The sequence below is a fragment of the Oryx dammah genome, unplaced genomic scaffold (assembly GCF_014754425.2).
Source record: "Oryx dammah isolate SB20612 unplaced genomic scaffold, SCBI_Odam_1.1 HiC_scaffold_2, whole genome shotgun sequence".
In the NCBI taxonomy this organism is placed as follows: Eukaryota; Metazoa; Chordata; class Mammalia; order Artiodactyla; family Bovidae; genus Oryx; species Oryx dammah.
The window spans coordinates 5,584,602-5,599,054 of NW_024070186.1; the positions used below are offsets into that span (position 1 = coordinate 5,584,602).

Below are 14,453 nucleotides of genomic sequence, written 5' to 3' on the forward strand. Positions count from 1 at the left end.
GAACCACCTGAGTAGAGACCAAGGAGGCTGCTAAACATCCAACAATGCGTAGGATGCTTCCCCCACAATAAGGAACAATCCAGCCCAAAATGTCAATGGTATTGAGGTTGAGAAACCCTGCTCTAGAAGACCCCATGAAATCAGAGCTGAACCTCTTCTTTCTGAGAATCTGACAGGTGTAGAGTTAGGTTCTGCTGGAACCAATTCCACCACGTTAGGATTCCAGAGTCACCCTAGTATTCAAGGAATCTCTAACACTACCACGGTGACAACATCTTGGGAGTTCACTCTTCATTGCAGAAGGAGCTTCTCCTTTTTCCTGCAATTCATGTTTGATTGAAAAATCCAATAATTGCCCCTTTGAGAATATCATGTTATTTCTTTACCTCTAAATCCTTCCATTGTAATGCACCATTATATTATGAAAGAAGAAAGAAAAATTACTGCCAAGTAAATGTTGATACTGACTTTCCTGTGGGAGTTTCTTATTTTATAGTCATTGAAAGAGTTATTTTAGACAGACTATGATATGTCGCTCTTATGCATATACAAAAAGGGAATATACAGGTAGTGCTCGTGGTAAAGAACCTGCCTACCAACGTGGCAGACGTAAGAGGTGCAGGTTCCATCCCTGGGTTGGGACGATCCCCTGGAGGAGGGCATGGCAACCCACTCCACTATTCTTGCCAGGAAAATCCCATGGAAAATCCTAAAGAGTCAGACACAGGTGAGCATGCGTGCACACATACATGGAATAGACTTGGCTAAAGCATTCTGAAAACTTCGTATTCAGAATTTGATCTTGTGAGTTCTTTGTTAAGAGTCATCAATCAATAGCCATCTTTTCCCATGTGATATTGTTCTTTATGCCATCAAGACCTTTTTTGTCTTCTTAAAAGGTTTTTTATTGGAGTATGTTGTGTTAGTTTCAGGAATATAGCCAAGTGAATGTTATACATATACATATATGTACGTATATGTGCACATACGTATCCACTTGTTTTTAGATTCTTTTACATACAGGTCATTACAGAATTCCCTGTGCTATACAGTAGATCCCTATTAGTTATCTATTTAATGCAGAGTAGTATGTATATCCCTGGAGAAGGAAATGGCAACCCACTCCAGTACTCTTGCCTGGAGAATCCCATGGAGGGAGGAGCCTGGTAGGCTACAGTCTAGGGGGTCGCAAAGAGTCGGACACGACTGAGCGACTTCAATGTCAGTCCTAACCTCCCAACTTATCACCCTTCCTGATAATCATCATGGAGCGGCACTTTAAAAAGACTCCACAAAACAGCCCCAAACTGATCTTGCTGGCCTATTAAGTTAGCTTCACCGTTACTCGAGCTGGCTTTTCCATGATGGCCTTCTGAGCCGTGTTGTTAAAGGTGTGGCATTCACTGCCTTTCCATATCCACTTGATTTGTAGAGGCTAAAAGTCTCTTTTACTCCCCAGAGTTTTTTTCTACAATTCAACAAGTTTTGGAGCTGGCACGTTTACTGTTCCCACATGTACAAGCGATGACAATGGCATCACAATTCCTTCCTCATCAACAATAACTTTCAGCCTCAGTTAATTAGAAGACAGTTCCATTTCAAAGAAACAGAAATACTGCTCATCTTAGAGCCAGAGGAATATGATTATTATAAAACCATAAGCATTTGCAGATGTTTTCATGCAGTCTTCAGTCCTTCAATGGTCAAAGGTCTCCTTTCACTGAAACTGATTTATTTTCCTGAATAAGGAGGGAAATTATATACTTCTCAGTATCCCACAGTTTATAGAACAACAATGGGAAGAGGTAAGGATATATTATTTAGGTCAGTAAGCTAAAATCTTTCCTGGGACTATTTCCCTCCTAGGAAATCAGTGTTAATTGGTGCAGAAACATGGACATAGCATTATGTAATAAAACATTACGTCTTCTATATTTCAGCTATTAGCATACGTCTGAGGGAAGAAAATATTATAGAATTAGAATAAAAATTTCCTTAGATCCTGTCAATCTGAACATATGGAAATCAAATGTCTTTGGCTCACAATGAACTTTTCAAATGAACAATTTGAGGAAGTCCCTGGTAATTCTCTGGCTGAAAAATATTCTATAATCAAATTCTGAATGCTATTTCCAGTTGCTACTATTTTCTGTTCTCACCCCAGCCAAATTGTGCTGAAATATTTTAGTGATATTTATTGCTTCATGAAGAGTCCTACCACAGTTCTCTTCCCCTTAGCACATACAAATTCTAGTTTAAAATTTAACTATCACTTTCCTCTCTCAATAGGAGGATTCAATCAGTACCCACCACCAGTGCTTGAGAACATCTGCAGACTCATTGATTCAGAAGACGAGGAAAATCAAAGCATCGGTCTCCCGTGAGTTGGAAAGCTCTGATATTTATCAGTGACTGTTGATTGACTGAGCCGTGTGTAACTGGCTGATGGCAGGTATTAGGTAGAGGACGCTGATAAGGTCTCTGATGAAAGGCTCTTCACATGTTCCACAATCTGCGGCAGAAGTTACACATCAAGCATGCTTTCTGGATTGGCGGATTCTATGACATCCTCATTAGCTTGTTGCATTTTTGCTTTAAAATTCATGGTTTCCTCAGAAATTTCCATATTGAAATTTTACCCCAGAATAGAACCCAGAATTCAGCCTCAACCTATCTCAACCTCACTTCCCATCTCTCTACATCATGAGCACAGAGTTCCGGCCACACTGGACTCTTGTCTGCCTTGGGTGAACTGCTGTTCCAGCCTTCTGGACCTCTGGTCACACCCCCTGAGACCTTGTTCCTCCCAGTGAAGCCCTACCATCCCTCAAGGCCCTGACTGAAGCCGTTCCCTCTTCGAAGCCCATCTTTACTCTCAGCCAAAATCCAGAGTTCTTCCTTTCTTAATTCCGTTTTACACCTCTGCTGTGGTGTTTATTACAGTTTATCCCGTTGTCTTGTCTCCCTGAAGCCTGGGGTTCCATGTGGTTCGTTGTTTCATTCCAAAATCATAGTATGAAAGACCCCCATGACATCATTGCATATGTAAATATTTGTTTTTAGTTGCTAAGTAATGTCTGACTCTTCGTGACCCTATGGACTGTAGCCCATCAGGCTCCTCTGTCCATGGGATTTCCCAGGCAAGAATACTGGAGTGTGTTGCCATTTCCTCCTCCAGAGGATCCTCCTGACCCAGGGATTGGATCCACATCTGCATTGGCAGGTAGACTTTTTTTTTTTTTTTAACCACTGAGCCATCAGGGAAGCCTGCACATGTAAACAATTTTCTTTAAATTTTTATTTATGAATGAATACACAAATAATTAATCTGAATGGATCTTGAACCTCAGCTAGAATGAGAACAGCCTATTTGGTTGCTCTGTGCTTCTCTATTTCACAGACCTTGGATCCCTGACTGTAGCCTGTGAAAGCCCAGAGTTAGGCCCATAACAGCCCTGCCTGGTCACACGGCAATTAAGTAAAGAGCTTCTCAGAATAGATGCAGTCTTCCCCATATATCCAGGGGCAAAATGGCAAGATTAAAGTGCTCCTGTCATGTCCGTAGTTTAACAGGCGCATCTATCAGCTCTCACCTCCTGAAGGACGATACGGCACTGATGCCCTACGAAGCAGGGTTTCCTAGTGTGGAATAGACAATAATCTCATTTAAAGGGAAATCCATTCTTACAGAGCTATATTCTAACACAATGTCATTTAGGCGTGTACAAAAGTAAACTAGCTGAATACCATATGTATATAGTTCCTCAGCAACTATCAAACAAAAACAAATTTGTACATCAAACCCAAGGAAATTCAATAAGACACTAATTTAATGTGTTGGATGATTCTTTTTTGCCAAAATAGAGTTCCTAAAAACAAAAAAAGCATTTATAGCCAAGACATAGAAGTTATCTAAATGTCCATTGACAGATGAATGGTTAAAGAAGATGTGGTACACACACAGACACACACCACACACACACACACAGACACAGACACACAGACACACACAGACACACAGACAGACACACACACACAGACACACACCACACACACACACACACACACAGACACACACACAGACACACATACACACACACACAGACATAGACACACACAGACACAGACACACACAGACACACACACACACAGACACACACACACACAGACATACACACACACACAGACACACACACACACAGAGACACACACACACAGACACACACACACACAGAGACACACACACACAGATACACACAGACACACACAGACACAGACACACACAGACACACACAGAGACACACAGACACACACACACAGACACAGACACACACAGACACACACACACACCATGGAATATTACTCAGCCATAAAAAATGAAACAATACCATTTGCAGCAACAAGGATGGATCTAGGGGTTATCATACCAAGTGAAGTAAGTCAGACAAAGAGAAACAAATACCATATGATAGTGGTGATATGTGGAGGCTAAAAAAGTGATAGAAACGAACTTATTTACGAAACAGAAACAGACTCACAGACTTAGAAAATAAACTTGTGCTTACCAGAGGGAAAGGTCAAGGAGGTGGGATAAATTAGGAGTTTGGGATTAACATATACACAATGAAATTAAAGTGAAGTAAATAAAATAAGTAATCAACAAGGACCTACAGTATAGCACAGACAATGATACTCAGTATCTTATAGTGACCTATAATGGAAAAGAATCTCTATGTGTGTGTATATATACACACACTCTCATGGATATATGTATGTAACAGAATCTCCTTGCTGTACACCTGAAACTAACAAAACATTGCAAATTAACCATACTTCAATACATTTTTAAAATGCAGTGCATATTGGTAAGATATATAAAACGATGCCTGCTGCAGAGTCACCTCTTCTCTCAGCTTGCCTTCTTGATTCCATCAGTCCTTGATTCTCCAGCACTCGTCCTCACCTACAGTGCCATAAAATGAGCATTCCCACTCTATGTCATCATCTCATCTGGGTTTTGCTTGCTTTGAATGTATTATTGATATATTATTTCAGGCTTTATTTCCTTTCCTCTCTCAACAGTTCAAGTACTGCCAGTGGGTGCCAAACACCAGTCAGTGCAAATGTAAACCTGGATTTGAAATTGCATAGAGAGCTCTGGTAGCTTAGAGGGTGAAGCATCTGCCTGCAAGGCAGGAGACCTCAGCTTGAACCCTGAGTCAGGAAGATCCCCTGGAGAAGGAAAGGACACCCCACTCCAGTATTCTTGCCTGGAAAATCCCATGAATGGAGGAGCCTGGTAGGCTACAGTCCACGGGGTCGCAAAGAGTCAGACACAACTGAGCAGCTTCACTCACTCACTCATAGAGCCATTCATAAAATAAGAATAAAATTATATTGAATATGTTTTTATAATCATCTAAATAAAAGCAAAAATATTTTCAAACTATCATTCTTACTCCAACGATGTAAATGTAAGTTCCATTTTAGGAGGAATGATGTCAATGAAATATGCTTTATATAGTCTTATTCCTCTCAGGGAAGTTGATAGTAACTTAAACGACTATATTCTAGGTTTTCTGTGGAGACTGATATCAGTCTGAGACACATTATTTGGTTTTCCCAAGAAACCTATGAGTTTCTTGTCATTTATCCAAAACTCAGTGACAAATTCAATTCAGTTCAGTTCATTCGCTCAGTCATGTCCAACTCTTTGCGACCCCAAGGACTGCAGCATGCCAGGCCTCCCTTTCCATCATCAACTCCGAGAGCTTGTTCAAACTCATGTCCATTGAGTCAGTGATGCCATCTAACTTTCTCATTCTCTGTCATCCCCTTCTCCTCCTGCCTTCAATCTTTCCCAGCAACAGGGTCTTTTGAGTCAGTTCTTCTCATCAGGTGGCCAAAGTATTGGAGCTTCAGCTTCAGCATCAGTCTTTCCAGTGAATATTCAGGACTGATTTCCTTTAGGATGGACTGGTTGGATCTCTTTGCAGTCCAAAGGACTCTCAAGAGTCTTCTCCAACACTACAGTTCAAAAGCATCAATTCTTCTGTGCTCAGCTTTCTTTATGGTCCAACTCTCACATCGATACATGACCACTGGAAAAGCCATAGCCTTGACTAGACAGACCTTTGTTGGCAAAGTAATGTCTCTGCTTTTTAATATGCTATCTAGGTTGGTCTAACTTTCCTTCCAAGGAATAAGTGTCTTTTAATTTCATGGCTGCAGTCACCATCTGCAGTGGTTTTGGAGCCCAAGAAAATAACTGTCACTGTTTCCACTGCTTCCCCATCTATTTCCCATGAAGTGATGGGACCAGATGCCATGATCTTAGTTTTTTGAATGTTGAGTTTTAAGCCAGCTTTTTCACTCTCCTCTTTCACTTTCATCAAGAGGCTCTTCAGTTCCTCTTCACTTTCTGCCATAAGGGTGGTGTCATCTGCATATCTGAGGTTATTGATATTTCTCCCAGCAATCATGATTCTAGCTTGTGCTTCATCCAGCCTGGAATTTTGAATGAGGTACTCTGCATATAAGTTAAATAAGCAGGGTGACAATATACAGCCTTGACATACTCCTTTTCCTATTTGGAACCTGTCTGTTGTTCCATGTTTGATTCCAACTGTTGTTTCCTGACCTGCATACAGATTTCTCAGGAGGCAGGTCAGGTGGTCTGGTATTCCCATCTCTTTCAGAATTTTCCACAGTTTGTTGTGATCCACACAGTCAAAGGCTTTGGCATAGTCAATAAAGCAGAAGTAGATGTTTTTCTGGAACTCTCTTGCTTTTTCTATGATCCAACAGATGTTGGCAATTTTGATCTCTGGTTCTTCTGCCTTTTCTAAATCGAGCTTGAACATCTGAGAGTTCTCGGTTCACATACTGTTGAAGCCTTGCTTGGAGAATCTTGAGCGTCACTTTGCTAGCGTGTGAGATGAGTGTCATTATGCATTATTCTGGACATTCTTTGGCATTGCCTTTGATTTGTTTCATTTGATTTATTTGATTTATCTCAAAGTATTAAATAATATTTTATAGGCTCTAAGCAAATGGGAGGAAAGGGGAGGATAACTGGGAATTTACAAAAATGTATCAGTATATGCTTTTTAAGAAATGAAGTATAGTTGATTTACAATATTATGTTAGTTTCTGGGGTACAGCACAGTGATTCAGTACTTTTACAGATTATATTCAAAGTTGTTACAAGATAATAGCTATAAGTCCCTGTGCTATACAAAATATTCTTGTTGCTTATCTATTTTATACATAATAGTTTTTTATCTCTTAATCTCATACTGCTAACCTGCCCCTCCCCCCTATCTTCTCCCCTCTGCTAATCACTGGTTTTTTCTCTGTGTCTGTGAATCTGTTTCAGTTTTGTTATATACGTTAATTTATACTATTTTTTATATTCCACACATAAACAATACCATACAGTATTTGTGTTTTTCTCTCAGACTTACTTTAGTTCAGTTCAGTCGCTCAGTCGTGTCCGACTCTTTGCGACCCCATGAATCACAGCACGCCAGGCCTCCCTGTCCATCACCAACTCCCGGAGTTCACCCAGACTCACATCCATCGAGTCCGTGATGCCATCCAGCCATCTCATCCTCTGCCGTCCCCTTCTCCTCCTGCCCCCAATCCTTCCCAGTATTGGTCTTTTCCAATGAGTCAGACTTACTTAACTAAGTATTAATATTCTCCAGGTCTATTCATGTACCTTCAAGTGGCAATATTCCATTCTTTTTATGATTGAGTAATATTCCATCGTATATGTATACACCACATCTTCTTAAACCAGTCATCTGTTGATGGGCACTTGGGTGCGTCCATGTCTTGGCTATTGTAAATAATACTGCTATGAACATTGTGCTGCATGTATCTTTTCAGATTAGTATTTTTTAGTGATTTTGTTTTCTTCTTATATGTGCCCAAGAGAAGAATTGCTGGATCATATGGAAGCTCTCTTTTTGTTTTTTTTTTTAAGGAACCTCCAATACTGTTCTGCCAAATGGCTGTACAAGTTTACAACCCCACTCAGTGTACAAGGGTTCCCTTTTTCCATATTCTCTCAAACATTTGTTATTTTAAAGTTTGCTATTCTGACAGGTGTGATGATATATCTCGTTGTGGTTTGTATTTTTCTGATGATTAGCAATGTTGAGCATCTTTTCATGTGGCTGCTAGCCATCTGTATGTCTTCTTTGGAGAAATATCTGTTTAGGTCTTCTCTCTTTTTTTAATTGGATTTTTTTTTGGGGGGGGGTAATGGAGTTGCATGAACTATCTATCTCTTTTGAATATTAACCCCTCATAAGACATATCATTTGCAAATATTTTCTCCTGCTCCCTATGTTGTCTTTTAGTTGTGTCAATGGCTTCCTTTCCTGAGCAACAGCTTTTAAGTTTAATTTAATCCTGTTTCTTTATTTTTGCTTTTATTTCTTTTACCTGAGAAGACAGTTCCAAAAAATATTGCTATGATTCATGCCTATGTTCTCTTGTGAGAGTTTTGTGGTTTCTGGTCTTAACATTTAGGTCCTTAATCTATTTTGAGTTTATTTTTATATATAGTGTAAACAAATGTTCTAATTTCATTGTTTTACACACAGCTATCCATTTTCTCACACCACTAATTGAAGAGATTGTATTTTCTCCATTGTACATTCTTGCTTTTTTCTGTCATAGGTAGATTAATTGGCCATAAGTGTGTGGGCTTATTTTTGGGCTCCCTATTCTGTTTCATTGATCTATGGATCTGTTTTTGTACCAGTACCTTGTTATTTTAATTATTGTAGCTTTGTAGTATAGTCTGAAGTCTAGGAGAAGGGAATCTCCAGCTTTTTTTTTTTTTTTCAAGCTTGTTTTGGCAAGTCAGGATCTTTTGTGGTTTCATTTGAATTTTAGGATTTTTTTTCCTAGTTCTGTGAAAAAATTTCATGGGTATTTTGATAGAAATTGCATTAAATCTGTAGATTGTTTTGTGTGGCATGTCCATTTTAATGATATTAATTCTTCCAACCCAAGGGCAAATGGTATCTTTTATTTCTTTGTATCATTTAAAATTTTCTGTATCAATGTTTTATTATTTTTGAGTATAGGTCTTTTCCCTCCTTGGTATTTTATTCTTTTTGATACAATTTTAAATGGGATTGATTTTTTGCTTTCTCTTTCTGAGAGTTCATTATTAGTATACAGAAAAGCAATAGATTTCTGTATATTAATCTTGTGTCCTGTGACTTTGCTTAATGCATTTATTGGTTCTGATACTTTTGGGGTAGAGCCTTTAGGATGTTCTGCATAAAGTCTCATTCCATCTGCAAATAGGGATAGTTTTGTTTCTTATGTTCCAATTTGGATGCCTTTTATTTCTTTTCCTTATCTGATTGCTGTGGCTAGAACTTTCAAAATTACATTAAATAGAGGTAGTGAAAATGACTATCCTTGTCTTGTTCCTAAAGTTAGAGGAAAACCTTGCTGCTTTTCTCCATTGCATATGATGTTAGCTGCAGATTTGTCATAAATGGTCTTTATTATGTTAAGACATGTTCCTTCTATGCCCTCTTTGATCATGAATGGAGGTTGAATTCGTTAAATGCTTTTTCTGCATACATTGAGATGATCATGTGATTTTACGTCTTTCCTTCTGTTAATGTGGTATATCACACTGATTGATTTGTGTACTTTCAGCCATTCTTATGTCCCTGGAATAAATCTAACTTGACATGTGGTTTATGATGCTTTTATATACTATTGGATGCAGTTTGCTAACATTTTGTTGAGAAGTTTTGCACCCTATACTCATCCAAGATATTGGCATATAATTTTCTCTTTTTTTCTGGAGTGTCTTTGGTTTTGGTTTCAGGATATTGGTGGCCTTGTGGAATGAATTTGGGAGTGTTCTGTCCTCTTGAATATTTTCAAATAGGTTAAGAAGGATAGGTATTAGTTCTTCTCTACATGTTTAGTAGAATTCCCCTGTAGTATAATGAATCTTAATGAATTATTTGATTGAAATAAGCTTAGATTTTTAACACCCAACTATCTTTCTAAGAAATAATTAAGTAACCATATTAAATCATTGGGATGTTTTGTTTGCATTCCCCCAATACAAATAAAACTAAAACTTCCCTGAAGTTTAAACTTTTCCTAAAGTTTTAGTTCACCTAAAACCTTCCTTTTTATCTTCTAGATTTACTCCCACACCTTATGAGATTTCTTCAGGAGAGAACATCCTTGGCCAGGAATTGAGCGCTCAGAGAGATTCATCTTTGGTATTGGAGGACAACGGAAGCAGCCATTTGGTTTACATTCCAAGCCAGATGCTTATGCCACAGAAATTAATGACTAAGTATGAAAAAGACTGGGATTCTGAAGCAATTGCAAGTCTCACATCTGGTAAGGAAATGAAAAGTTATACTGAATAACTTGATCTTCTTTAACACTAATAGAGAATCAAATAAACAAGCCTGGTATAAAAAGCAACTTTTTTTCAAGTTCAAGATGGTGGCTACAACTGCTGTTTTTATTTGACTTGAAGATTTAAACGGTCACAGGTACCACTCTGAAATCACTGGTGAGCCCTAAGAAACGTCCCTGATATTCTCACCAAACTTAAGATTTCTCTAGAAGCCACAATTTAGGTAGTGTGATGTAGAAGGAGGCAATATAGAGAAATAACATGGCAAAGGTGGAATTAAAATAACTTTTAAAAGTTGGCCTGGCCAGTGCCCCAGAATTTGTGATTGTATAAGAAGGAATAAGGTTTTTTTCCCTCCATTGGAAATCAATTAAATACCCCACTGCCATTTTAATGGCAAAGCAGAAATGCTTTTTGTCAGAGTTTAATAGTTTCAGACAAATCAGATACATAGAATTTTGGCTTTATTTTCATTTTAAAGGGTGACATTCTAAACAGACTGTTCAGCTATTCCATCTATGCATCTGGATTCTTCCAAAATGCTCGCTTGGCCAGAGTGCAAACATTTAACGCATTATACCATAAGCATCATGTGTATTGTTAGCATATGCAAGTTTGAAAGAAAAGGGGGCCAATCGCATGCTGGTTATTCACAAGAATGAAGAATACTGATTCTTAGTGACTCCCTTGGATAAATAAATGTTCTTTTCTTTAGGCTCAGTTCTCATGTCCCCATATTTCTCCCTATTTCTGAAATATATATGTTTGAATTTTAGCTTTAAAAATCACTAAAATTTCCTTTATAGAAGCTAGAATTCAGAATTTAAAAGTCAATCAATCACTAGGTGAAAAATAAGACTTTTTAAAAAAGGTAATGGGGTAAAACTGTATGTACATAGTCCCTTGGCTTTAGGGTATTCAAGTATGTGCATTGCTTATTTAAAACAGATATTATCATTATATAGACATAGCTTAAAGAAGAGAACAAAAAATTGTTTTTCTTAATGAATGCAGTTAATTTGGGGTATTCATTTTAATGATATGGGAATTAAAACAGTTCTCAAGGCACAGGAATTTATCATGCTCAAGTTTTAAAACCAGAAAGAGAAGTTCTCTTGGCAGTGTTGAAATACTGAATGGTCATTTGTGATAGTATGGTTAGAGGTAAGCACTTTAAAGTCTGATAATTCATAAGTGTGCACCTTTTCAAGAAAGGCAGAAATAATTGGATACTTAAGGGAAAAAAACAAAGAAACTCATCTTTGTAGCCATCTTTAATGAACATTGTTCAGTAATAATAGAAAGACTTTTCACTTGGTTTTTCAGATGTCTGGGAATGGGGATACTCATGAAAGTACCAGTTTAAGGTCTAATTTGGCTGAAGATATAATTGTTGCATGGCTCTATAGGGAAAACTGTCAATTTTCTCTTATCCCCACCTTGCACAATTTCTCTTGCAGTGGGTTGAAGTGTGTTGAGAGTTCCGTAGAGGTTTATGTCAAGTTGTAATTTCCTGGAAACAGAGTCTCAGACCTATGGATAACATATATATATATATATATTCCTTTATAATAAATCTGAGTATCAGATCATCATTGTTGTCTAGGGACTTTGTACTATTCTTATCTTTCTGTTTTTTTCTCTTTAAAATCATTGTTAGCTAGTTGTTAAAAGCTGCTAAGAACTTTCTGTATAATGTTCCATCCTCAAGGAGAATAAATTGTAGTTCAGATATTTTGTTTAGTCACCAAGAGATGAGCTTTGATACGTTCCGGACGTATTGCACAAATAAAAGGTTGATACCATCCATATGCTATGCATATGCTCATTTATAATGTGATCCACGTGGTCAGTAGCTAATTTTTGTGCCCTTGAACTGAGAGCCCTGCGGAAGTCAGGAATCTTAACCATTCAAGAATTTTTAGAGTTCCCAGAGTACTGTAGCTGGCAATGAGTTGCGCATCACTCTCTTTCATAAGAAACACAACCACTGTCTCTTTACGTACTCCTCTCCCTCTGCTGCTTCCTCTCTACTCTGGTTTCCAATTCTTCTTTAATTCCCTCTTCTTTCCTGGTCCTCTCCACTCCTTCAGTTCAGTTCAGTTCATTTCAGTAGTTCAGTCACTCAGTCATGTCCGACTCTTTGTGACCCCATGAATCACAGCACGCCAGGCCTCCCTGTCCATCACCAACTCCTGGAGTCCACCTAAAACCATGTCCATCGATTCACTGATGCCATCCAGACATCTCATCCTCTGCCGTCCCCTTCTCCTCCTGCCCTCAATCTTTCCCAGTATCAGGGTCTTTTCCAAAGGGTCAGCTCTTCGCATGAGGGGGCTGAAGTATTGGAGTTTCAGCCTCAACATCAGTCCTTCCAATGACCTCCTTTAGGATGGACTGGTTGGATCTCCTTGCAGTCCAAGGGACTCTCAAGAGTCTTCAACCCACAGTTCAAAAGCTCAATTCTTCTGTGCTCAGCTTTCTTCATAGTCCAACTCTCACATCCATACATGACCACTGGAAAAACCATAGCCTTGACTAGATGGACCTTTGTTAACAAAGTAATATCTCTGCTTTTTAATATGCTGTCTAGGTTGGTCATAACTTTCCTTCCAAGGAGTAAGCGTCTTTTAATTTCATGGCTGCAATCACTATCTGCAGTGATTTTGGAGCCCAGAAAAATAAAGTCAGTCACTGTTTCCACTGTTTCCCCATCTATTTCCTACGAAGTGATGGGACCAGATGCCATGATCTTCGTTTTCTGAATGTTGAGCTTTAAGCCAACTTTTTCACTCTCCTGTTTCACTTTCATCAAGAGGCTTTTTAGTTCCTCTTCACTTTCTGCCATAAGAGTGGTGTCATCTGCATATCTGAGGTTATTGATATTTCTCCCGGCAATCTTGATTCTAGCTTGTGCTTCTTCCAGCCCAGCTTTTCTCATGGTGTACTCTGCATAGAAGTTAAATAAGCAAGGTGACAATATACAGCCCTGACATACTCCTTTTCCTATTTGGAACCAGTCTGTTGTTCCATGTCCAGTTCTAACTGTTGCTTCCTGACCTGCATACAAATTTCTCAAGAGACAGGTCAGGTGGTCTGGTATTGCCATTTCTTTCAGAATTTTCCACAGTTTCTTGTGATCCACACAGTCAAAGGCTTTGGCATATCAAGCAGAAATAGATGTTTTTCTGGAACTCTCTTGCTTTTTCCATGACCCAGAGGATGTTGGCAATTTGATCTCTGGTTCTTCTGCCTCTTCTAAAACCAGCTTGAACATCAGGAAGTTCACGGTTCACATATTGCTGAAGCCTGGCTTGAAGAATTTTGAGCATTATTTTACTAGCGTGTGAGATGAGTGCAGTTGTGTGGTAGTTTGAGCATTCTTTGGCATTGCCTTTTACAGCAGCTCAAAGACAATTTGTATCAGAATTACCTGGAAACTCCTAAGCACAGATTCCTAAGCCCTTCTCAGTACGACTGCTTCGTATTTAGTGGGGTGTGTGGTTTTATAACCACCCTAGGTAATTTCTGTAGGTACTCGATTTTGAGATCCACTGTCCTTCTCAAAGCATATCTGTAAACCAGCAGCATAAGCACCACCTGGAACCTAGAACTGCACTCGTCCTGGCTCTGCTGAGCAGAAACTGGGGAGGTGGGGCTCAGCCCTTTGGCTGAAGTTTAAGAACCACTGTGCATGCTACCACTTTAGTGTGCCAGAGCTGCTCTGTGCTCTCAGCTAAAATAAACTGAGTAACTACTGATAGTATCACAGAACAGAAGAATGCCCATTGCCAAAGGGATCCAGGTGAACTGGATTATAATTTTATTTTACTCATCTAAGAACACTGAATATTTATCCACCCATCTATTCATTTAATATCTATCTAACAAAATATTTTTAAGATCCAAATATGTAGAGATTATCAGAGAAGGCAATGGCACCCCACTCCAGTACTCTTGCCTGGAAAATCTGATGAATGGAGGAGCCTGGTAGGCTGCAGTCAATGGGGTCGAGAAGAGTTGGACGCGA

The 14,453-nt window shown here is 38.8% G+C and overlaps 1 protein-coding gene across 1 annotated transcript in view; it reads left to right on the forward strand.

The window, feature by feature from the left end:
• The window catches only part of COL6A5 (collagen type VI alpha 5 chain), a 130,590-nt gene that overhangs the window by 71,886 nt on the left and 44,251 nt on the right, over nt 1-14,453 (forward strand). The window contains exons 36-37 of the mRNA XM_040247139.1: nt 2,290-2,380; nt 10,196-10,401. Coding sequence (XP_040103073.1) covers nt 2,290-2,380; nt 10,196-10,401 — 297 coding nt within the window. The remainder of the gene's footprint in view (nt 1-2,289; nt 2,381-10,195; nt 10,402-14,453) is intronic.